This window comes from Zalophus californianus, chromosome 14, assembly GCF_009762305.2.
Source record: "Zalophus californianus isolate mZalCal1 chromosome 14, mZalCal1.pri.v2, whole genome shotgun sequence".
Classification (NCBI taxonomy): Eukaryota; Metazoa; Chordata; class Mammalia; order Carnivora; family Otariidae; genus Zalophus; species Zalophus californianus.
Genome location: NC_045608.1, coordinates 82,816,097 through 82,842,257, shown reverse-complemented (window position 1 = coordinate 82,842,257; position 26,161 = coordinate 82,816,097). Strand labels below are relative to the sequence as shown.

At 35.7% G+C, this 26,161-nt stretch overlaps 1 protein-coding gene across 1 annotated transcript in view; it reads right to left on the bottom strand.

Moving 5' to 3' along the window:
- Positions 1-26,161, bottom strand: part of CDH7 (cadherin 7) — a 130,683-nt gene that overhangs the window by 39,963 nt on the left and 64,559 nt on the right. Inside the window, exons 5-7 of the mRNA XM_027576285.2 lie at positions 25,409-25,576; positions 22,775-22,962; positions 7,132-7,385 (exon numbers count right to left, since the gene is read on the bottom strand). Of these exons, the coding sequence (XP_027432086.1) occupies positions 7,132-7,385; positions 22,775-22,962; positions 25,409-25,576 (610 nt within the window). The remainder of the gene's footprint in view (positions 1-7,131; positions 7,386-22,774; positions 22,963-25,408; positions 25,577-26,161) is intronic.

The following is a 26,161-nucleotide window of genomic DNA, read 5'->3' as shown; positions in this document are numbered from 1 at the left end:
AGTCACTGCATATTTTTGTTACTGTAATTTCCCTAGGATCAAACCAAAAATTAGTACACTTAGTACAGGGAAATCAAGGATGTACCTATAGTATATTGCCAAGAAAAAAAATAATTCTTAGTCAAGGCAAAATCTCTGAAGTTTAGTTCACTAAAGCCATTCTGTTTTTAAAAATATAACAAACACATATAATCCATAATTGGCCTTTCTTGGTTTGTATAAAGAATACAGGCTGTCACTAAAATTCTTTAATGTTTAATGCAGTGAACAGTTGGAGGACACATATTTGGATCTCCCTGTTCCTTAGATCTTAAACTTTTTTTAAAAAAATTATTTTATTTTAAACTAAAAACAAAAACTAAAGCAAAAACAATTTACAAATTATGCCTTTTTAAGAAACTCTGCAGTATGTAGGATCTGTGGATTTTGTGCTCCCAGAGAAACCACAAACCACGTAGTAGGAATGAAAGGACAAAATTTATAGCCACGACCCTGACACTAACCTACTGTACTTATTTGAGCTTTCCATTGACCATTTATACTCTTCTGTTTCTTTGGCTGCAAAATGAGAAGGTTTTATGAGATGATTTCTCATTTCCAGATTTAACATTAGATGTTTTAAAATAAGTTTTTGTATACAGTATCTTCTATAGCTCGATAACAAGAAGGCTGGGACCACATCTTAAACATCTGTATATGCTTAGTGTTTTGTACATCTGCTATAAAATGAATTCCTTAATAAACACCTGTTATTATCATTGCTGCTATTTCATAAGCTATGGAGATCAATCAAAATGCTCTTCCCAAGGAGCATTCTTATTGCCCAGCTATTGATATGCATGTCAATGCTCTAAAATAGGACGTGTGGGTGAGTGAGCTAGATTAACACAAATGTGTCACTGCTACTCCCCACATGGCCAAAGATAATGTGATAAATATACATGGACAAATCTGAACAACAGAAATAGCTGAATGATTTGAGTTGAAACCTTAATCTCCTAAGATATTTGTGTGTGTGTGCATGTGCGTGTGTGTGCACGTGTGTGTGTGTGTGTGTGTGTGTGTGTGTGTGTATGTACTGCTGCAAGGAGTAGAAAGGTTCTGATACAGACCTTGCTAAATTAATGGAACCACATGTTCTGTGTGACCGAGGTGGGGGGGCAGATTTATTACAACAAAGAGATGATAATGCTTGCCTTATCAGACTTTAACAAGAAATCTCTTTAAAATAAACCACTGAGTTTAGTACTTAGTGATGCCACTGTTTGCATTCTCACCCCCTTCTGATAATGGCAACTCAATATTCCTTTGGCGATTTAAACCTTCCCAATCTCATGCAATCTTGATGGTACTCAGAATCAAGATGCCCAGAACTTCCTGGGTAAGAGACAGTACACACGTCCTAAGACAGGCCAAAAAACTTTCCAAGAAACTGTGAACCTTAAACAGGGGGCCACAAGAAAAGAACAGGGTTGGCATGGGTTCGTCCCACTGACGCATCCTCAAAAGACTATTTGCTCATTCTTGCTCCTCATATTTACAGAAAAACCTTACTCCTCTCTTTTCTGAGGACCGGCTATTCAATTTTTCCTTTAACTCTGTGAGCTATCCCCAATTATTTCAATAAATTCCTTTTCCTTTTTTCTCAGTTACCAATGCCAATTTCTGTTATTGCAACTAAAGAATGCTAACAGTACAGTTCAAGATAAATATAGCTCCTTAATCTTTCCACCTTATATATAGTTCCCAAAGACTCACACCAAAAACATTATGGATTTTGTATTCTTCTATTCATCACACTTTTCAATAAGCATTTTAAATGTGGAAAATACTATAAGGGACAAATCAAGAGAAATGTAATCTTCAATAAATTCATTCTACCTGGAGTCTTCAAAAAAGCTAACTCAGAAGACCTTTGCTCCGAGCCGAGTTCTAATTCCAGAGCAATATAATAAAAGATGGAAAAATGGATCAAATAGATTAGGAATTTCCTACTTAACACATTTTGAAAATTATCTCTAGATCTTAATTATATTACTATAACAAAAAACACATTTTTAAAAATTTTCACCATACCTGAACAGATATATTTTCATTTTTAGTGTTAGTTATATTAAATTGGGCAGCATTTTGAAATAGATTATACCTCATGTTTTCCTGATAGAATTGATTTCTGTTACTGTTCACATGAACCACTATTTTTCTGTATGTTACTGGCTAATTTCTTAGAAAATCGGATAGTAACAAATAATTTAAAGTAATATGTATGAATATATACATGTATATAAACTCCTTAAAAAACTACACACTGAATTATTCAAACATCCCAAATGCGATCATACTAGTCACACTACATAATGTAATATCTGATACTATTTTGTCACCTTTGATCTGAGAACATACAATACCAGGAATGCCAAAAGAGCCTGCAGGTAAGTATTATTATCGTGGTATCCTTAAGCATAAATGCAAATGTAGTTCTGTATTTAAATTGTTAGAAATGCTGAAAATAATCCCCATTAATTTTTATGAAACCCTCTTCACATCTGATCTTATTTGTAATAATATCATGTTTCAATCCATTGGCTATTTTTAGTATCGGGACTTTGGGCTTGTGCTGCCTATGGAAGTAAATCTGATTCCATAAAACAGCAGTAGACTCTTAGTATATAACTAAATAAAACATAAACAGACTTTGCATAATGTTTTCTTGGTTTGTTCAAATCCTGCCATCCCTCAAAGCCCTGCTTATGCTATCACTTCTTCTAATGAAGCCTCATGTCCGGCGACCTCAGAGTGATTACCATTTATCTCACAATTGGCCATGTTACAGTTCTGACACTTTCTTCCCTCATTGTGTTTAACTTTTATGGGATCTTACATCTTCAACCAGATTCTAAGTTCCTTGAGGTCAGAGAAAATGTTTTATTCATCTCTGTTTTTCCTGTCCGTATTCTCCCTAGCACTGTGCACAAAGCAGGTTCTTAATAAATGTGTGTTGATGCACTGCTCCATCTCCCAGTGCTGACATGAGGAATGAAGAGTGCTCCAGACTCTAGGCTGCTCTTACAGTATCTACCACCTCACTGATGAGAAACACAGGAATGAAGTTTCTACCATTCAGAAAGATGATCAAAATCATCAGCAGAACATGACCTGTCCTTCCAAGTTCAACAGATAAACCCTGATATTTGGTATTCAGGGCCAAAATTTACATGAAATAGTAAACAACTACAAAAACATAAAAAGCCAGAAGTATGCTAGACCATAATTATCACTTTTGCTTTTGAGAGAGAGCGCCGAATCCTAACCATTAGACCACCAGGGACGCTTCACTTTTGCTTTTGAAAAAGCCTCTTCTTCTTGTCTTTTCTTCCCCCTCCCCCGCCCCCAGGCTAGGTAATCTCAACTATCACATCTAATTTCCACTTTTGGCCTCTAGTTTCTATTTGGGAAGAGGAAAACAATGTATCCATGACACGTGGGGGAGGTAACATACCTGGCTGCTAGGCAACGTATAACGAAGATACAACAGTTCACAACAGTGTTATTATATTCTGGCTAAGCAATGGGCTCTGAGTTCATTTAATCTTTCCATCTAGTGCTACTATACTTCTAGATGGCCAAAATGCTTTATGGTGATGTAGGTGTCTCGGTCCTCTTTAAGGAAAGGGCAGATGCACAGAGAAGAGTTACGCATAGCTTTGGCTGGTGTTAAAAGTAGGCAAAAATAAAAAGTGCTGAGTAAGGCAGGGATCATGTGAGAGGAGGCTCTCAATTTTGCCTTGCCGGAGGAAAGTAAATGTATTTCTTTCTAGAATTCTAGTCTCTCACTCCACATATTGGTAAATATTCCAAATATAAATAGCATATGCTAGATTTTAGTATTACACTACAAAAAATGTCAATAAATTTAAATACTAATTATCCAACTTCCCATCCTGGTTTACAATTCAAGTACTATTGGCCTAATTTTAAGAAATTACAATGAAACAAATACTACTTTCCCATCCCTCTAAGAACCACAATGTGAGCACAAAGCTCACAATCCTAAGACTCTTCAGGTTCTATCTCAATCTGGAAATTCACTCATCCTAGGATCTCAGCAGATCATGCCCCCTGCCCATCCATGGCATTTGTTGAAGGAGGGCTTACATTTTGATAGGAACTTGAGTGTCCAATGCAAACACATATTTATGTCCATTAAACTGTGTAATATTGTCTCTATATTGGAACATATGTGAATACAAAACAAATTTCAGTACAGATCGCCAATACAATTGCTTGTAAAGTATGTCTCCTTTTGCTGACTTACTGACCTTGAAACACAAATGGGATGCAAACAGAAAAAACTGTAATAATAGCAATGTACAATGATAATACTTCCTAATACTAAAGTCATGATTCTCAGTTTAAAATCATTAGTTACTTTCCCTTTATTACTTAATCTTCAAAAACCTTGGGATAAAGCAGGGATAGGGTTTGCTTTTCCTTCTTACTGGGCACAGGGAAACTTAGGTGGCTCAGGGGCATCCCCTAGGTCACTCGGTAAATAGCAGCGCTGAGAAGAGAACCAGTATTCTAGAAAATGCACAGGAGTACACATCTATTTATCAAACTACAAGATGAGGAACTTGGCCTCTTAAAGGGCATCACAAATAAATAGGAGAGGAGAAAAATATCAAAGACAAATCCAGAAAAAAATCAGCCATGAATGACTGAGCGACCTTATAAAAAATAGTATAAAAATGTTTCAAGAAAACAAGTAGTAAATATTAAGTCAATAAATTAATTTTACAAAAGTAAAAGAAATACACACAAAAAACCATTTTAGTCCACTTGGCTGTACCTCTTTAAATGTGAGATTAAGGTGTTCAAAAACTGACATAAGCTGGTATTAACCTGACCTTTCAGGTCACCTTCATTAGCCTTAAGAAAATGAAAATGAGGTAAAAATAAATTCCTGGCCAGCCTCTTTCACTGATGAAAGCCACAGAGATCTTTACCTCCAAAATCAACAGAGTTCACTTTCTGACCTTTTTATATCTGTGCTTCAGGGAGGAGACCTGGAGGTCACTTCATCTCTAACTCAAGTCACTTACCACTTGGTCCCACTCTCCCTTCTTCCCCAAATTATTATATAATGCTGCATTTTTTCAAATAAAATATTATAACAAGTGAAATATTGACGTGGAGAGGCTTTAGCAGGATGATACACAAGGAAATGGGTAAAGGAAAAAGAAGAAACAAGATTTAACTTCTCTCATTCAAGTACTGTTACGTATTAGTGTCTCTTTTTTTATATCTCCAACTTCATGAAAGCATTCTCTTTCTCCCCACGAAATTAAATGACTTAAGCAGAAGTGAGACTATTCCAAGTAGCTGATCTATGCCTACAATCATGCTGTGTCTGATCATAAGAGGAGGAGACTTACGTGTTTCTGTAAGAGAGGTGATGCTATAACAAACCCCAAATTCAAGTGTTCGCAAGTCAACAAGACTTGGTGGATGGAGCTGAGCTTAAGTCAGGAAGCTGTTTTGGCAACGAAGGCTGGGCTATTACAGGGAGAAGGGGAAGGCTTGTTCTAACATCTGGTACATTTGTGATTTTTAAAGGTTCTATGACACAGAAGATTATATTCTTAGGAATAGTTTATGATCATTTAATATAGTCATCCATAGAGCCTGAATTTATCATATAGATGGAAATGATGAGTATGACTTCATTTTTTTTTTTTTAAGATTTTATTTATTTGACAGAGAGAGACACAGCGAGAGAGGGAACACAAGCAGGGGGAGTGGGAGAGGGAGAAGCAGGTTCTCTGCAGAGCAGGGAGCCCGATGTGGGACTGGACCCCAGGACCCTGGGACCATGACCTGAGCCGAAGGCAGACGCTTAACGACTGAGCCACCCAGGCGCCCGGGTATGACTTCATTTTTGAACTAACAATTATTTTATGCAAATCCTACATTAGACTATGATATTAATATCAGACAAAAGAGAAGGAAAGGAGAGCAGTTATATATGCCTAAATAAGCTTATTATTTTAGGGAGGTAAAAGATTATGCTTTTCTTAACTAAGAATCATTGTCTAAATTACAGATTTTTTCTTTTTTTTTTCAGATATTTTTCATAACACTTTGTCGTCAATGTCCAAACTTAGCTCAGAAGTTAGCTCAAAAGCACTTAGCATTGCCGGATAGCAGTTAAATCTAAAAAACTGTGGTTAGCTTATAAGCTAAATATATCTGAATATAAAACATAAATTGATTTTTGTACTTTATTAGACTTTGTAAAAAAAAAAAGTCCAAAATGTCACATTAAAAAGTTTTACTTATGAGTGCAAATTAAGACATGTAATACAAAGTAATTTCAAGTATATTCTCTGTAAAATATTCACCTAAAAAGATGTATCATATGTACACACATACTAACACATGCATACACAAAAACGTACATGTAGATCTCAGGTTGTAAATTAGAGGTAAAAACTGTGAAACTGAATGTTGTGGTATTCTGAAGTGCTTACCTATCATCATTCTGTTAGTTGTAAAGAGATCCGTTGCTTAGAACCATGTGTCTAGTCTCGATACAGTACTATTGATAAAACATTTGAAAAATAGTCCTTATATATAGATACAGTATTATTTAATTTTTTACAAGTGGAAACAATAAACTAAAAAATATGCTACCCAAATAGACCAAGATGTAAAAAAAATGATTTGCTTAAAAGTTAATCCCTAATTTTAATTGTTTATAAAATTAGTTTTCTTATATATGTCCGTATCCTACAACTAGGACATGCATCACTTCATCTTTGAACACAGTTTGCTTTGAAAGAGCTCAGGATAATTGATTCAATAGGAACATCAGCTATGGCTTGTGGATGATAATGAATGCCTAGGAATATTGCTACATAATAATGGCCTTGAATAATCAGGTGAAACATTTTTAAATTAGTAAAATGTCGAGTTGTTCTGATCCCGTTTCACTTCCGCTGCTATGGCTCAATACATATACAAAACCGGTCTTCATTTGCTGTGAATCAAAAGCATCATAATATAGAAACACGAGTTGTGAATAAAGCACATTGTTGTAAACTGCAGGAAAGAAGAGCAATGAGCTTTTACCTCACAGGGCTGTTGGAAGAATCTGGGTCATGAGCTGCTACAGTGCCAATGATATTCCCAACTTGGGTAGCTTCCGACACCTCCATGGGGTACAAAGGTGAGGAAAACACGGGGGGCTCGTCCACATCTTCCACAATTATCTTCACTGTTGTCGTGTCACTGAATGGCCCCAAGCTTAGAAAGCGAGGGTCGGCATCTTTGTTTGCAGCTTCTATCCGGAGTGTGTAACTTGTTTTGGCTTCAAAATCCAGGTCCTATAAAGAAAGTTATTAGGGAAATTAAATTACCAATTAGTCAGCTAAGCAGAGCCTTTTCATTTATGAATGTTAATAAGCATAGAAAGGACTCAGCCACGAAAATGCACCATCAGCATTCACAAATAATAAATAATAATGCCAATCAGAATCCTTGCTGCTTTTCTGGCTCATAGACAATGGTAAGTGCTTTGGAGCTAGCTTAATCCACTCTGCTGCCGTGCATTGCATGGGCAAAAGCAAGTCTTTAAAATATTATCTGAAAGACAACTGATAAGATTGAAAACTCTTTCCAACAGGGACATCAATATAATATCCTTCAACCATGTAATTTAACTGCACTATCCAGGGGTGCACATTAAAAAGAAAGAAAAATATAACTTTCCATTGGATTTCTCATTTGAAAGGTCATCTTTATTGATTTCAGGGACTCCATTACAATCCTGAGCTTTTAGGTGCTCCAAAGGCAGCCACACTGTATAGGTGGGTTGTTGAGTTTGTGCTGTCTGAAAACACAGCCAATTCTCGATGAAGCACAATTTCTTTCTCCACAATTCCTCAACCAGTATACACTGTGTCTCTGTTTGTATCTGATGGTTGAGAGTTATATTCCAAAATCTCAGTTCTGCAACTTTCCAAGAGGATTAGCATGCCAACACTTTACTCAAAAATAGTGACCCAAGTAAAACCATTTGGTAGCTTTAAAAAGTTGTAAGGGCAATTAAATGTTGTCCTAGGAAAGCACCATCTATGAAAAAAAATTATATACACAATATGCTGAAGTTGTTTGTGACAATAAAATGCTTCTCTTTTTCAAGGAGAGAGAAGAGAAAGAGAAATGCTTTCTCTATTTTCAAATACAGAGTCACAGATCATTATGACTTTTTTTTTAAAGATTTTTATTTATTTATTTGACAGAGAGAGACACAGCAAGACAGGGAACACAAGCAGGGGGAGTGGGAGAGGGAGAAGCAGGCTTCCTGCTGAGCAGAGAGCCCGATGCAGGGCTCGATCCCAGGACCCTGGGACCATGACCTGAACCGAAGGCAGACGCTTAACAACTGAGCCACCCAGGCGCCCCAGATTTTTATGACTTTTGATCTCAATCTCACCACCAAAAAACTGTCCCAAAATATTCCTTACATTCAAGGAGATAAAACAAAAATAATTTTTTAAAAAGTAAAGAAATGGACCAAAATGCTACCAAATATAAAGCATGGTTTACTTAATTGTAATTTTTACAAATGGTTATGTAACAGAAAAAAGTATTAGGGAAAAGGGGCCAAAATGTAATGTTGAGAATTGGAATCCAATTTCATCTCATGTACATGGGCATGTGTGTGCACACATGTAGGAATGCATATATTCCAACCCATCCCCAAAGGTGTGATGCTGACTAAAATAAACAATGTGGTCATATAAACAGAAAATAGGATATACATACAGAGAGAGACACACACTGTATGTGTGTGTGTGTGTATATATATATATATGTCTATACGACGAACAGTATATATATGTACTGTTCATATAAAACATAACACGTGCACACAGAAATCCATGTACATACAAAATATACAAATATAGATGTGTATTTGCAGATATATGTTACACAAAAAGTCTCCATGGCTCATCTCTGGTTAATACTGAGGGAAAAATATATAAATCAATACTCAAAAATAGGTTTACAGTATCTAGATCAGGGAGCACTTACTAAATGTTTACTAGCTGCACATCTGTCTCATCCAATAGATTGTAAGCTCCAGACTGTTTTGTTAATTACTAGCATTCCCAGGGCCTATTATGAATTCAGTACTTAGAAGGGGCTCAATAAATTCTTGTTGAATTAGAAAAAACTAGACCACAGATAGCCAGGACACAGAGCCTTAAAATCGAACTATAGTTTTGCCCCAGGGAATCCTGATAGCCAAAAGGAGGGGGTGGGAGAAAGAATAGTCAGGTATACTGGTTTTCTTTACCACAAAACACTTCTTAGAATTGCTACAGGAAAATGCAGTTTTCTTTTTGAGCTTTCATAAGAAAATGCAGGGGCATGTGGTACAGAGTGCCCTAAACACCACCTTATTAACAAATTCAGTGATATTCTGATGATGATGCTACCTTTTTTGTCTATTACCTAAAAATATTTCCAGTGCAGTGGTTCTCAACCAAATGTGAGGATCAGAACTACCCAAGGGAGTTTTCTGACACATGTGTGGCCCCTTCAAAGAAGATTTTGATTCAGCAGATCCAGGAAGAAGCCCAACCATATGTATTTTTAAAAAGGGGGGGGGCCTCCTAGGTGGCTCAGTCAGTTAAGCGTCTGCCTTCAGCTCAGGTCATGATCTCAGGGTCCTGGAATCGAGTACTGCGTTGGGCTCCCCACTCCCCGCTCCACAGGAAGCCTGTTTCTCCCTCTCTCTCTCCCCTGCTCATGCTCTCTCTCACTCTCATACTCTCTCAAATAAATAAATAAAATCTTTAAAAAAGAAGGCTCATTGGGTAATTGTGATGCAAAACCTCTTGTAAGAAGGCCGACCTCTGCATTAACACTGTATTGTACCCATACATGTAATCTAGTATTTAATTTGGGTATTGCTAAGGATAAAAAAATTCTTTACCTAAATGCATTTACTTACTCTAAACATACTCAAAAATAGCTTGGATATTAACCTGTGTACTTTGTTCCTATATTACTTATAAAACTGACAAATAATGAGTGAAATCTTATTTTTATATAGTATGTGTCTATGTATGACAGAAGTGTCTTAAAAATCCTGTTTATCATCTCCTTTTAAATCAATTCAAAACCACAACCACTTTTAAGATATTCATCTAGCTCTTTCAAAAGGGATAACAAGTATTTGTGTATTCAAGTAAAAGTTTGACTGGCATATGAAAGAAAAATTTTAAATTTACTGCACAAATGAATGCGATTATTTTATAGCAACTTTTTTTTTAATGTGTCTAAAAGGCAACAACATGAGGTATAGACATCTGGATGCCACTGAGTCATAATGAAACACAGTATCATGCATGATGATTGTTTGCCTAAGAGCTATTATGAAAATAGAGCAATAAAAGAATTCATACGAAAGGCTATGAATCAAGATTACAGACAAAAAAAATTGCTACACAAAATAATTTCCAGAGCAAATCAGAATCAACCAGACATCTAGTTTTCAAAGAGGGGTGTGGTGTGATAGATAGGGTTGTTAAACACATTGAAGAGAAAGCTTTTGTAATAAAATTTTAATTCCTATTTCTCTTTCTTATTGACTTTTATCTAAGCAATATGTTCCATAACTATTAGATTTAATGAACAGGGTTTTACTTGGGAAAAAAAAGTTTAACAACTGAGGAAACACAGAGTAAAAGGAAGAAGATAAAGGTAATGTCTAAATAGATTCTATCCAATATTGGAACTACATATCACTGGGGACTATATATAAGTGGAAATTAAACCAAAACATTCTTCAGACTGAGGCCCACAATAGCAAGCAATAAAGGGTGAAAAAGAACCCGGATTCAAAAAAAAAAAAAAAGAACCCGGATTCAAATGGGAGTCACGCAGACCCAAGCCAGTAACCCCACAGAGCCTTTCTGGGACCTGTAGAAGCTGTGCTTTCATCTGTCAAGTGACATGTGTATCAGAGACACTGAGAGAAGCAGCTTGTTTGGTATATTATTTCCTAGACTATAAAATAGTTCTGTTCACATTTTTGCCATCAGAGACGATGAACTGCAGGATTAAAAAAAAATCAGGGGAGCCTGGGTGGCTCAGTCGTTAAGCGTCTGCCTTTGGCTCAGGTCATGGTCCCAGGGTCCTGGGATCGAGCCCCGCATCGGGCTCCCTGCTCGGCAAGAAGCCTGCCTCTCCCCTACCCACTCCCCCTGCTTGTGTTCCCTCTCTCGCTGTGTCTCTCTCTGTCAAAAAATAAATAGAATCTTAAAATATATATATATAAATTAAACAAACAAACAAAAACTACAGAGAACAAACTGATAGTTAGCAGAGGGGAGGTGGGTCGGGATGGGTGAAATAGGTGAAGGGAATGAGCCCTGAGTAATGCTTAGAATTGTTGAATCACTATACTGTGCACCTGAAACTAATATAATGCTATGTTAACTATACTGGAATTAGAATAACACAATAAAAATCAGGCAGGGGTGAACAACTCTTTTCCTGTAAGGAAATAATACTAAATAATTAGGCTTTGCAGGTTGTACATTCTCTGCCACCTATAAATGAATTAGTGTGGCTGTGTGCCAATAATGCTTCATTTACAGGCAATGAACCATAAATTCTATAGAACTTTCACGTATCACACAACATTCGTCTTCCTTCCATTTTTCTCATTTAAAAATATAAAACCATCTGTAGTCCTTGAGCTGTACAAAAACAGACAGGCAGTGTTTGTCAACCCCTGATCTAAGGAGCCCAAGATAATAAGCTTATTTGTCCAGACTAGATGCTCACCTTTCTTCCTCCCATCCCTTTTACCACAATTGAAATGAACTATTCACTACAAGCAGCACACTTTTGTCTTCCAGTTCATATCACCTGCTGGTCCTACTTTCACATAATTTTGTCTTCCATTTGTCTTATTGAAATCTCATGGAGACCCACTATTACCTTCTTTATTAACGTTCCCATAATTCCCTTACCTAATGAATAGTAAAACTTCTTTATATGAAAAGCTAACCATAAACAGGAAGTTTTATCCTCATCTTTAACATGCATTTAAAAAGATGCAGGGCTGGTATTATTAATCGATGTGAAAACCAAACAGCAGAGAGTTCCAGTGAAAGTCCAAAGTTACATGTGTAGAGGGGGAAGACACACTATGTGAAGTCAAGGCTGTGTCCACCCACCACCCATTTCCTTCCTGCTATAGAAAGCAGGCTCCAAGAGTAACTAAGGTCTCTTATTATATGGCATTACCACATTGAGGCACCTGCCCACCTCACCAACCGTATGGGTTTGCTGTACAGTATTCCTAAATTTAAAACACTTAGAACATCAACTGACACTGAGTAACTGCTGTATAAATATTCACTTTGTTACTATTATATTATTCTTAGTGCCACTACTTCCTGCTAGATTATAAGCAAATCAAATGAAAGTTAAAATCATGCCTTCCTCCTCTATGTTTCGCCCGTGACACTTAGGCCTAAGTCTTCAGTAAAGTCAGTTTATAATATGATGGATTGAATTAAAAAAAGCAAAAAACAAAAAAAAAACTATCATTAATAGTGGGGTCTGAATAGTTCCCCTGCCATTTTTAGCCTTTTCAAAAGTAAAACCTAAGTTAAAACAGAATCTTGAATCCACTTAATAAAATCACTGCACTGCATTTTTCTTTCTCCATATAGCTGGGCTTCTGGTCTACAGCCAAATGTGCTCTCATTACGCTCAATGGCCTCCTTTTAGATCTTGCACTTTTGGGCGATGCTGGTGTTGATGTTTAGGAATTGATCCAAGTTAAACTCTTCCTTTGGAAATTGTTCATTCTGCTCTTCTAAACGTGGCATGGTACCAACAGGGCTGATGAGAGAGAGAGAGAGAGAGAGAGAGAGAGAGCGTGCGCACATACACACATGTGCCTGTCTATATATTTAGTGTCTATGTTAAATGTTGATTTTGTATAAAAGCACTAAGACTGTTTGTCATTTTTAAAAACACTTCTTTTTCTAGAGATTCCAGCTGTCTTTTGGATCAAAGCATATTCTGTTGCTTTCAATATCTTCCCCCGGTTGATCAAACCAATATAAATCTTTTTTCCCCTAAGTAAATGGGCTTAAATGAGGCCATACCTATGGAAAAATAACCCTCCATCACAATTTTCCCTTTACAATTATTTTACTCTAAATATATCAACTGTCCAGATCCTTAAAAGTGACCTATAACCTTGAAAAAAGTCTCTCTGCAAGAATAATTTTGTACAAATACAATAAGAGTTCTAAAGTGACTCCCAGAAGTCATTTTCAAAAAAGCAAAAAATACCTTTATTATGTACAACTACTCTACTGCCTTTGTTTTTTCCCTTCCCTGGGCTGTGCCGGAGAAAGTCTTAATGTTTTCCCACCTTGCCTGAATTTAGACAGGCTTCTTCCTGCTCTTGGCCCCTGACCGCCCCTTTCTTAGAGCAGTTAGTTTAGAAAACGGGTATTGTAAGTCCATTCTCTGCCCCTGTGAGATGGAAATTTTTTTAAAAGTTTCTTGACATTTTTACAGCCCAGGAATGTCTTCCTCAGGAAAAAGAGGGCACTTACTGCATGGAGCACTGGGTGTTATACGCAAACAATGAATCATGGAACACTACATCAAAAATTAATGATGTAATGTATGGTGATTAACATAATAAAATTAAAAAAACAACAACAAAAAACAGGGAGCCATTTCTCTGAAATGTCATCATCAAGGAAGATGGAGCCTCTATTTGCTAGCTGCTGCGAGGGGAGGAGCCAACCTTCAGCCTGAGCCTTGCTCCAAGTTGTAAAACTACCTCCTGTCATGAAGATACAAGAAAATTTACTTTTCCTTTAGGTAAAGCCGATTAGCACATACAGATGCCCTATAATCCCCCTATCCATACACACTCTAGCTCTTAACTCGCCAGCCCTCTGTCTCACCTGACTTGAGTTTAGACTGAATTCTGGCCTCCTTCTCCTATTGCAATATCTTTGAAGTCTGTCTTATCCTGCTTAAATCTGTCCAGTGCAATTTTTGTTGACAGTGCAAGTGATTTTAGCATCTCCTGAAGCTTTTTTTTTTTTTTCTCCTGAAGCTTTGTCTCGAAAACTTTTGTGAATCATGAAACCTATATCCAGATTTGGGCAATAAGCTATTTTTATAGAGGATAAGAGAAGGGAAAGATATGTTCCAAACTGTAATATATATAAGATTCTATATTTGGATGCACCATGTTGATGCATTAAAAAAAAAAAAAACTAGGGACAAACAAATCATCTAAAAAAGCAAATTAAATATAAGCAAATTTGGAACAAGCAAAAAAAGATTACTGGGTACCTCCATGTCCAGTTTATATTTCTATGAGAGTCATTATTTTAACTTTTCAAAAAATTATACTTTAATGCAGCTCTCTATCAGGGACTTGATACAAATATTCATATTTTGCAAATAGACTATTATCACTACACAGAAAGTATCTTTCACTACACAGAAAGTATCTTGGTGCTCTATAGGTAAATTAGGACCCTAACGAAGATATGAATAAATGCAGAAATGTTTAAGTCTGAAATATTATGTCAACATATTAAGAATAAAGTCAGGATACAAATACCGGGAATAATTAGTTCCATTATCTAGCCACACAAGTGTCCTCTGGCTTCCATGAGTACTTAAATTGACATCTCTTAACCTAGATACTAGAAAAAAGCAATTAAGCAGATATAACACATCTCCATTTTCTAACTTAAAAAAATCGAAGACCATCAACTAAATGCATATATGTTTCAGATTTTTAGTTGAACTTATCTAAGAGGTAGAACCATAAACTCCTAAATGTATTCCCCATTAACAATGCACATTTATATAGTCCTTCCCATTGCATTCTACAAGTTTTACAATATTAATTTATTAACTGCTCACACTCAATGGTTCTCACAAGATAATACTGTAAGATAATATAGCTCTTAACGGATCTTTCTGACAAATCTGGAAACTAAGCCAAGCACAGACTGAGTTCCTTGCTCATAATCCCACAGGGTGGCCCCAGTGTCTTTGTTCCCACAGACTAAGAAAAAAGATCAGAATGAATTGGAAGTATGAATCCGACAATCTAAAACAACAACAACAAAAAAAGTAGTAGTGAATCTCAGGATGATCACAAAGGAAGAAGGTAGGATAAACCATATAAAACTGATGTAGGAAATCAGCAGTCCATGCTGCAGTGATGAGAGAGAAATTGAGGGCTGTTATCACCAAAATGTCCACTACCATCACATATTATTTCAACTTGAGCACAGAATGCCTAAATTGGGAATTACCCAGATTCTTATCCACACCTAGTTAATTAATGTCTGGCTTTCTCTTTTATGTTCTGTTGTCAGGATTAGCTATTCCACTCACAGAAATGTCCGACTATGACTTCTGTGTTAATTTCCTACTGCTGCAGTAGCAAAACACCACAAATGTAGTTGCTTAAAAAAACATCAATTTATTGTTTTACCGTTCTGTAGTTCAGAGGTCTAAATCAAGGTGTTGACAGGACTGTGTTCCTTCTTAAGGCTTCAGGGAAGAATCATTCCAGCTTCTAGGAGCCACATGTATTTTTGGCTCACAACCCCTTCTTCCATCCTGCTCTGGTTCTGTTACCGCATCTCTTCTCTTCGGACTGAATCTTCCTGCATCCCTCATATAAGGACCTTGTGATTACACTGGGCCCAATGAGATAATCCATGATAATCTCCCCATCTCAACCCCCTTAACTTAATCACATCTGCAAAATTCCTTTTGTCATGTAAGTTGAACTACTCACAGATTCCAGAGATTAGGACATGGGTATATTTGGGATGGGGGAAAGAGGGCACACTCTTCTGTGTACCACAATCTCCTACTGTGAATTCAGTAGGCTTTTTTTTTTATTTCATTAGCAGAAAATAGAAAACAAACCTTGGAAATGACTATATTCCTGCCCAGCATCTAAAACGTGGTTCACACAACAGCTCAGGCAGAGGTCCCTATTTCCCAGTATGCACCACTGACTAGACCCAGTGACTTCCTATGGAAGGGTCTCACACATTTTCTGGCAGGCTGAATCCAGATTATGACCCAAAGGCAGTTTAGCTTATATTTTCCTTGGGAGCCTCTATCAAACAGCAGCAAACATTAATTTATTTTGATCCGCACCATTATTTTGTGAGTAACGCTAAAACAGGAGAGAAGACTATAGCATAAGTCAGCTGACCTGAGATTCTGTTCTTACTTTTGCCATTTCATATATGTGTAAACTGAAGACTTTTTAGTTTCTTCGGAGCACAGCTGGGACTCAAAATCTTTTTTTTCCTACTTTCCCAGCATCCAGTATTGTACAGCTCCTCTCTTTTCATGTGTTTTTTTTCACTCACTTCTCAAATCTGGCCTGGCCTCTCTTGCTCTGATGAATGTAATGTGGCAGCAGAGATGGATATTGGCTTCAAGAGATCCTGTAGCTTCTGTTCTTGCCATTCTTGGAACAAACCCAAGTTAGCAACTGGATGCTATGAGACACATTTCTAGCCCCCCCCCTTGGTTCAGCAGATGGACAGCCACCTCCCTAGAGGAAGAGCCAAGATGACCGTGTGTGAGCCTACCTAAGGCCAGCAGAAAAATCAGCTGGCTGAACCCCCACCAAATTGCTCACCCACAAAGTCATGATATAAAGAGATAGTGTTGTTTAAAGTGGTTGATTGTGGGGGTGATTTATTAAGTAGCAATGAATAGTTAACACAGCTGTGGAAAGAAATAGAATAAAAGTCAATGGCTTTGGGTTTTGATATGTGATGACAGCACATCCAGTGAAAATGAACCAAAATAGCCTTGAAATGACCAGATGAAATAGCGAGAGAGGTCATATCTAGACATGTGAATTTCTTTGAATTCCAGGCCCTTGACTCTTCTAATGATTTCCTTATTGGTTTATATCCTGTCTTCATTATCTAAAATAGATTCCAGGAACCATCAGTTCCCCCCTCTACTGATAATATATGCAATTCCTCGTCTTTTATTTATCTGAATATATTTAAATTTTAAGTTTGTTTTGTTGATCAGTTATTTATAAATTCTCTTAAAAAACCTCAGTCCTAAAAGGATAAAACAATTTCCCTTCTCTGAATCTTTCCCTGCCCTGCTAACTTAAATTTTTAGTTTCGCCAAGTAATGTCTCAAACATTCTTCCCCTCTATTATGTTTTTTAAGTAATTTCTGTGCCCAATGTGGGGCTTGAACTCATGACCATGAGATCAAGAATTGCATGCCTACCGACTGAGCCAGCCAGGCACCCCTTTCCCTTACTTTATATATATGCGTTAGTGATATTCTCAAGTGTCCCTTTAATTTTAATTATCATGCATATGAGTATGCGTCCCAGGACCAAGTTTGTACTCAAGACCTCTGCCTGGAGCTGCTAATCCTTATTCATGACATCCTAGATGTTATTACCCAGATATCACAGGCACCTCACATGTATTCCAAAGCATATTAATCATCTGCACAATCCCATTCTAAAGGAATGACACAATTATTCATCCAGTTACTCATACTAGAAACATTCAGTTTTGTCCTTAAATTCTCTCTCCAACTTTCTTATATAATCACTAAATCTTATCTCTTTCTTAAATATGTCTTTCTTGGAAGCCTACCCATTGAAACTATTTTAGGAAACAACACACAATGGAAAAAAAGACAGAAGTAAGGAAAAAAATGTACATTATCTGTGACTTGTACTAAGCAAAAAAAAAAAAAAAAGGTGATGGACTAATTGGAAAATGTCTTTGACATACACGTATTCTGAGAACACTGCTCTGATAACTGTCAACATCAAAGCAAACAGAAAATACTCATAAGCGAACATGACCTTTGCCTCTTTGATCAAGACTGTCCTGTGTTGACATTTATGTTACTATCAACTTCCTCCAAAGAGTGTCAATTTCTTATTTCCTTTTTAAGCCCCTAAATGAATCTCTCATCTTGGATTCAAACACTGCTAAATTTATACCTTAATAAGCAGATAGCCGATATATATGCATACATGAGCATAATGATTAAAATGATATAAGGATCTACTTAAATATACACAGGAACAATGGGTTGAATAAATTGGAAAATACAGTCTGAAATTCAGAAGTTAACTAAATTCGAGTTACTGTATTACTCTTATCACAGTCAGCCTTTAAAATTAAAATAATCCAAAACGCATGCCTTTTCCCAGTCCAATGAGGGAAATATCTTTGTTCCATTTTGAGAAATGTGCCTCTACAGCACCAGGATTAATTGAATTAAATCTTTTGAAAGAAAAATGTAATAATAAGAAAAATAAATTGGAAATGTTTTTGGTTTGACATACCTCCACCACACATCAGCAGCATTTTGTGAAATGCTGAAATACATACTTGACTCTGGGAATTAGCTCCTCATTATTGCAAGTAGTAGACAAAGGACACATTTCAATAACACGATAGTAAACCCCAGAGCTTAGAAATCCTCGTGGCAGAGCTGAAGGCTGAAGGGAAACTGTATATTCTCTTTCTCCCCTCACAGTGAAGGGATGTGGGCCACCTTATAAATACTTCTACAATGATGCTCTATTATTTGATGGCTTTGGCTTCATTCAGAATTTTTAAAGGTATGAATATAAGGAGATTATGAAGATAGCATAGAATCGGCCAGGAAAAGCTTAAATACGCTGTTTGACAGTAACAATGTGAGCCTCCAAACACCATCCATATGCCAGAGATGAATGTGTACTTATCCTTCACAGGAAATGCATCTTGAAAATGCTCATTTTTTTACTGTACTGTAACTCTATAGTAATGTATTTTATAAAAGCAAAATCCCATATTTAATCCCTACTGAGGTCTTATATTGAAAACTGAAGTACATTAGAGGAAAGATTGTCATATCTCAAAGGAAAAATAGGAAACTAAAGTTCCCGCATTGTAAATTATGATGCAAAAATGTAAGCAAAAAAAATTCTACGTGGAAAGAAAGACAGTTTTCACTCACATAGGATAATATTTAGGTTTACACTTTGTGAATCTGGAAGCCCTGTGTAATTGGTTGTAGAAGTTATTAAATCATTCATAAATGGCCAAAGCAGGAGCTTTAACTGTGAAACACTGTATTGTAATCATAATTTGAAACAGTATTTAAACTATATAATCATGTTTATAATTCTGTGATAATACCTATAAAAACCTTTAGCCTTGGGGATTCCGCCTATTTGGTCATATTTATAAACATTTTTTATATAAGACATTGGAACAAAAATAACATAAGTAAAGGTTATCTTTCACAATTCTGTACTTATTTTTCTTTTTCTAACATATTTGAAAAAGACTGGTTTCTTGTTCTCTCTCTGCTCTGAAGTTCACTCTATGTAAAATATAACATATGTAAATGTTTCAAAATATAACAACAGTTTGCTCAAACTGGAATAAATCTCATTATAACCATGACAGTGCATTGTTTATGACAAAGAAATGAGCTGAAGTTTTATTATACTATAGAGTAGAGAGAAAATAAGTTCACATGATTATCAAGCATGGTCCACAGGTACAAAATACCTTATTTCCAAGAGAAATGGCAATATAAATAAAGAGTGGAACTCTGTTATCCACATGTGAAATAATATTTAGAGACATTCACAATTATCAGAATGCATTATGTCAACATCCTAGCAGAGCCTGGTTGTAAATGTTTTCCTATAGTTAGGAGAGACTAGAAAACCCATCAAAATATGGGTCATTTTTTGGGACTGCCCATAGCATTCTACTGTATATCTAAATGAAAATCTTCAAATATTCTAAGAACAATTGAAAAATGCTTCCTTTGTTTTCCTTCAGAATTTCTTAGTTCTAGTAAGAATGTCCTTGTGACTCAGATCAGAAATCCAGAATGGATTTCATAGATGATTCCATTATTCCCTAGTACAGAAAGAATGCCAAATTTATGGGACTCTGTACATGTTTTTGCTGACTCCACTCACTGTGAGGAGCCTCTGGAAGCATTTTACCTGGAATGAAATACAGAGCCTCATTTCACTGAAATTGTGATAAATAAAACTGAAAATCAAAATCCTGTCCTTGAGGACCATATGCAATTGTTAGTTCTGACAGAGGGAATCAGAAAATCTTAAGGATAGACCTTCTTCATTCTGAAAACAACAACAACAACAAAAAACACTCTAGAGAGACTAATTATTTTTTTAAATGTTAAGCAAAAACACTCTTCTGAAATGGAACTCAGGATCCTGTTGGCTTCATGATGGAAAAACACTTGGATTTGGGGTTAAAGAGTGCCCTTATGAGGCTAGTGGACTACACTGCTTTAAGAGGAGGATTTTCATGAGAGACGATGGACTCTGAGAAACAAACTGAGGGTTCTAGAGGGGAGGGGCCTGGGAGGATGGGTTAGCCTGGTGATGGGTATTAAAGAGGGCACGTTCTGCATGGAGCACTGGGCTTTATACACAAACAATGAATCATGGAACACTACATCAAGAACTAATGATGTAGGGCGCCTGGATGGCTCAGTTGGTTAAGCAACTGCCTTCGGCTCAGGTCATGATCCTGGAGTCCAGGGATCGAGTCCCGCTTCGGGCTCCCTGCTCAGTGGGGAGTCTGCTTCTCCCTCTGACCCTCTTCCCTCTTGTGCTCTCTGGCTCTCATTCTCTCTCTCTCAAATAAATAAATAAAATCTTTAAAAAAAAAAGAACTAATGATGTAATGTATGGTGATTAACATAACATAATTATAAAAAGAAAAAAAAAGATGGAGGGTTTTAGGGGTAGTGGGCCAAGTATGGATATTCTATTTTTCATGAGTTGAAGCCACTTGCCTTGAAGATGAAATTTTGTAACAACAGTTCTTATGAGCTACAGCGAAGCTACTGATTTTTAACTTACTTTTGTAGCTATCATTATTGAAAACTCTTGTTAATTCTTACAATCCTTCAGTAAATTTTTTTTGGAATTTCTAAGCATATAACCTCGTTAATGATTATTTTACTGTTTCATTTCAATTTGTTGTATCCCTCTCTCTTATTCCCTTAGTATAAGGTAGATTGCTTTCAATCTAGTTGGACTAATAAAGTCTTTTTGAATTTTGAACAGCAATTTAAAGAAAGAATGGATTTGAGAAGCTAGAAATAGGTTGTAAACTCAGGAGCTATTAAAATAGTTTTGGAGTGAGCAATGATAACCAACCTTAGGATAATGCTAAAGAGAATAGAAAAAACATATAGCCAAGAGTTATAATGGATCAAGGAGGAACGAGAAGCTAGAAATGACTTCAAAGCTTTAAACTTAAAAAAAAAAATAGTGTGCGATTTGACTGTGACCAGAATTAACAATTCCCTAAAACTTTAAAAAATAATATTAAGAAATTGAAGATGTTTTATTACTGAACTAAATATATCAAATATATATATTTGTGTATATGTTTCTTCAATGCTTTATGCTCTCTATAATATGTGAAATGTATGTGTTCAATAAAAATAATTTCAATATATATTTAAAATTCTAGAATATGAACAGATTGATTTCAGATGAATCTTTGAAATCTTTGAGCAGCATTGTACCTTATTGCATTCCTTTTATTTTAGACAACAAAACAAAACATTTTGCCAACAGTTGGCCTATCCTAGTTATTAAAACTTTTTTACACAGATTGTCACCAGCTGAGCTAAAATAGCAGCTGTCCACTGGAAATAATTGCAGAAATGTTTTGCCCATTGGCCTGAAATCAAACATATGTTTTCCTGTAACAGCTAAAATATAACTTTCTTTATTGACACGTGTTAATTATTGAGGAGTGTTAATTACAGAGTTATACACCTGGATTGCCAGACTGGCATAAGATTCCATTATTTAGGGGGTGGGGATTTTCACATATTTTAATTTTTAGTATTTCAAATAGTTAGGAAAGTAAGACCATACTCTACAATATTTTTTTTAACTTAACATTTGTCTAAGAGCATGTCTATACAAAGCAGAAGGAATAAATAGCTCATTTTCCCCCATATCTAATCAGTGTTGGGAGCTAATTTAAATATACCATGACAGAGTCTTTAGTTCGGATTATAGGGATTTTCTATCTCCTTTGCACTTATATTTAGGGGATTATAATAAGCTTCACAACTTTTCATGCTCTGTATGAATTCTTCAAACACTTCAATTAGTATAAACTGTAAAAAGGAATAATTGATAATGTAGCAAGTCTTCAACATTTTGGTTTCTATTTCTAACTTCGCACTGTTTTCACATATATGGACTGTCTGTCTAGTTTGCTAATAAAGACTTTTAGTTGATTTTAGGGGTTTCATGCCTGGAATAGTCAACAAAGAAACATACTCCTCTCTCCACATAGGTCATTTAAAACCGTACATTTACCAGTGTGCCTTACTGTCAGTCATAACACAGCAGATAAGGGCTGTGGGATTGCTCAGAAGAGACTCGTTGGGGCATGTTTACAAATGTCATTGAGGATTCTTTATGATTCTGACACCTAAAAATAAACGCAGAGCTTTTCTTCCTAAAGTTAAAATAATAACAGTTCCGCATGGTCATTTATTTTGTCTAATACATTCTTCCATCAAAGCAAACATGGCTTCTCAGTATGCGTGGTGGTGTTACCTTCACAGAAAATGAAAATAAAGGAAATGTTACCTTCTGTATAGTAATGATTCCTTCCTGTGTGTCTTTGTCAACAGAAATCTTGAAAATTCCCAATCCGTCACCATCCACAATTTTGTATTCCATTTCAGCATTAGCTCCTATATCTGCATCAGCTGCTTTGATCCTGGCCACCACGGAGGCCACTGGCAATGACTCTGGGACGTTATACTGGTAAGACCCTGTGAAATTCCCATCAAGAAATGAACAAACTACACAGAAGCCAACCAATAAATACTTAACTATTTGGTTGCTTTGCATCATCTTTGCTTCGTTTGTTTTTATATTTTACTAAAAAAGATGGTAAGGCAATATGAGATAAATGACAAGTTTCATATAGACTTAAGAAATTTCTTGGTGATAATCTAAAATAATTAATACGTGACAGCAGAAACAGCCTGAGGAAGGCAATGATAAGAGTCTCCATTCCTGTATTTCTAGTGGTGAGAAATAAGCAATTTTTAATAATGAGACAAATTTAAAATAATTATACATAAGATCAATATATAACCATTGAATCTAAATAATTAAAATATAATTAATATAAATATTAAAAAAATAAAAACAGTATAGCTTAGGCTTCAAATGGGCAAACACAAGCCTAAATAATTCTGACTACTTATTGTTAGGATGTACATAACAGTGTCTTTTACTAAGAAAGTTTCAGACTACTGGACAAGGATGTTGATGAAAGACCACATTAGCCTTGTTTTAGCTCATAAATTTATCAGGAATGAGAGTTATCTCTGTGGGTTGTATGATTTGGAACACAAAGGCACAAAAGCAGAGGCGATATTTGAACAGAAGGAAAGAAAAGTAAAATAGAAAGAGAAGCTTTTTAACTTTCTTTTGTAAAAATTCCTCTTCACCATCCTGCAAGTCAAGAAAAAAAACAAAAAAACAAACAAACAAAAAAACCACAGTTTGGAAAGCAGATGACCATGAATCATCCCTTCAAAACTAGGAAACTCCTCAGAACCATTTTTCTTTAATCATCTGTTTTTTCCTGTTTCCTCTACCTATTCCATTCCCTTCAGGTTCTTAAATGTGGTGTATTTTCACTTTCTTATGAAGAGAAAAGATTCTCTTCGAAGGAACTGAAGGGACCCCATTTTCAGCTCAGAATTACTATTGTTAGCAATTTTCTACATTTTGTGAACAGTCACTGATTAAAAAAAAATAATGACAAGATATGCTAATGACTTTTGAGTGACTGCTTTTACAGATCCAGAAGCATCCTTAGTAAAATCCAGAAATTTTAAGGATAGAATATTAACTACGCATTAACTACACATGGTAGAGAAAATCCCAGCAAAAATGAAAAACCTAATGACATACGCTTGGCTTCCCCCACTTTAATAAGGAGGAGAGTATCTAGTATATGCTAGAAAACCTGTACTGTATCTTATCAAATCATGACAACTGAAATAACGCAAGTTCTAAGTATCAATTCTTACCACTCTAGGCTAAAAATAATAGTTAATTTTATTATGAGCCCAAAATAATTACATTATTGTTTTGCTTATTCTACAACCTTCTTCTCCTCTCCCATTATAAGCTATCAAGGGCACAGTAAGGATGAGTTCATTTTTTGTGAATGCTAAACTTAGGGTAATTTCACTTTATTTTGTTAGGGAGTATTAAAATGTGTGTAGTATAACAATATCATATAATAATATTACATATTAAAATAAGTAAAATAAAAATGAAACATCCAAAGACAGATTTGCAGGAAAACACAGTGACTTTCATGTTCACAGAGAAAGCTTCTTTGACATTGTTCACTTCTAAGATCTGTTTTTGTAAGGGAGCTTCATTACTCATGTCTATCAAACAAACATTTTAGAGACATCATAGTCTATACAATTTCCTTATTTTCCTGAGAGTTGTAAAGAAACACCACATACACTTACAAAAGAAAAAAGAAAAACTAAAAGACAGATGAAATGCTTTTCTATAATCAAGACATTTCTACCTAGAATTCACCCCCGCCCTTTTTCTTGGCTAAGTCAAAAGCCACTTTGGTCATAGAAACTAAATTGAGGGCATGTGGTTTTCTGGTTCTTTGAATTGACTTCTTTAGAAACACTGAATGTTTGCACAAGAAAGAGATAGTAGAACTGTTAAAGGAATGTTTAATGTGCATGAAGTGGTAAAAAAAAAAAAAAGTGTGGAGTAAAAAATGAAAAAGTTTAGTGCTCTTCTATTTTTATCTTTAAAAATGAATCAATACTTTTGGTGTATAGAATGCATGAAATGTATCTGAATGTTACAACTGGCAACAACCTTGTAATGTACAGAATGTGTACAAAGAATATCCTAGAATGAAAAGATGAATATATAAGTAAACTTAATAACTGTCTGGTATTAAAAATGTGAAACAAAGAAAAACCATACTATATTGAAGACAGAAGTAATACAAAGATGATTGCCTATTTTCATTTTCAATACCCTTATTTTTCCACATTTCTGAATTAAAACCATGCCCCTGATAAAACAAAATTGAGGGAGAATATAGTAAGATAATCACTTGCTTGAGAAGTATTTGGAAAAATTCCTTTTAAAAGACATTTTTATAGACTGGCAAGGAAAGTTAGGGCACTTGCAGCATTTAACAAAATAGCTTACTTCGAGGAAAGCGAGGTGGGTTATCGTTGACATCAGTTAGGGTCACGGTGACTGATGTAGTTCCTGAGAGTCCTCCATTTTGACCAACCATATCCTTTGCCTGAATAACAAGCAAATACTGGTCTTTAGCCTCTCTATCCATGTTTGGAAGGGCGGTCTTGATGACTCCTGTAAAATTTCAAATCCCAGTAAAACACATCATGAATCATTGCATTTATACTAGTGAAGAACACTAATATAGTTAGCAAGTCATTCCTGAGTTGTCGCCTTTTGTTTTATTTTAAATAATCTTACTGCCTATTAAAGACCAAAGGGACATAATAGTTATATACAATATTACAAAGCACAGAGAGTGCTGTAACATGGAAAAGCAGGACTTCTCAATATTGGATAGAGAGGATTATCTTTCAGTTTTATAAAAATATGGTTTGGAAATACCAACTTATAAATAAATAACATGAACGCGAACTCCTCATCCAAAGTAATGGGCAGAAACCTGTGCAGGTACATGACAATGAAACTCTCCTTTTCTTCTCTTTCACCCTCTCTAACCACGTAATTCCCAGGTGATGTGAAATCAGTATAACCTTTCAGTTATGGTTCCTATTACCTCTCTTTGAGCAAATGGCTGAAATAGTCTAAAAAGAAAAAAATGAGAGTGATTTATGTTTAATAAGAAAAACACCATTTCAAACTATGGCTATGGTTGTGGATGTGGTTATGATGCAGGACGATCTTATACTTTATCGAATG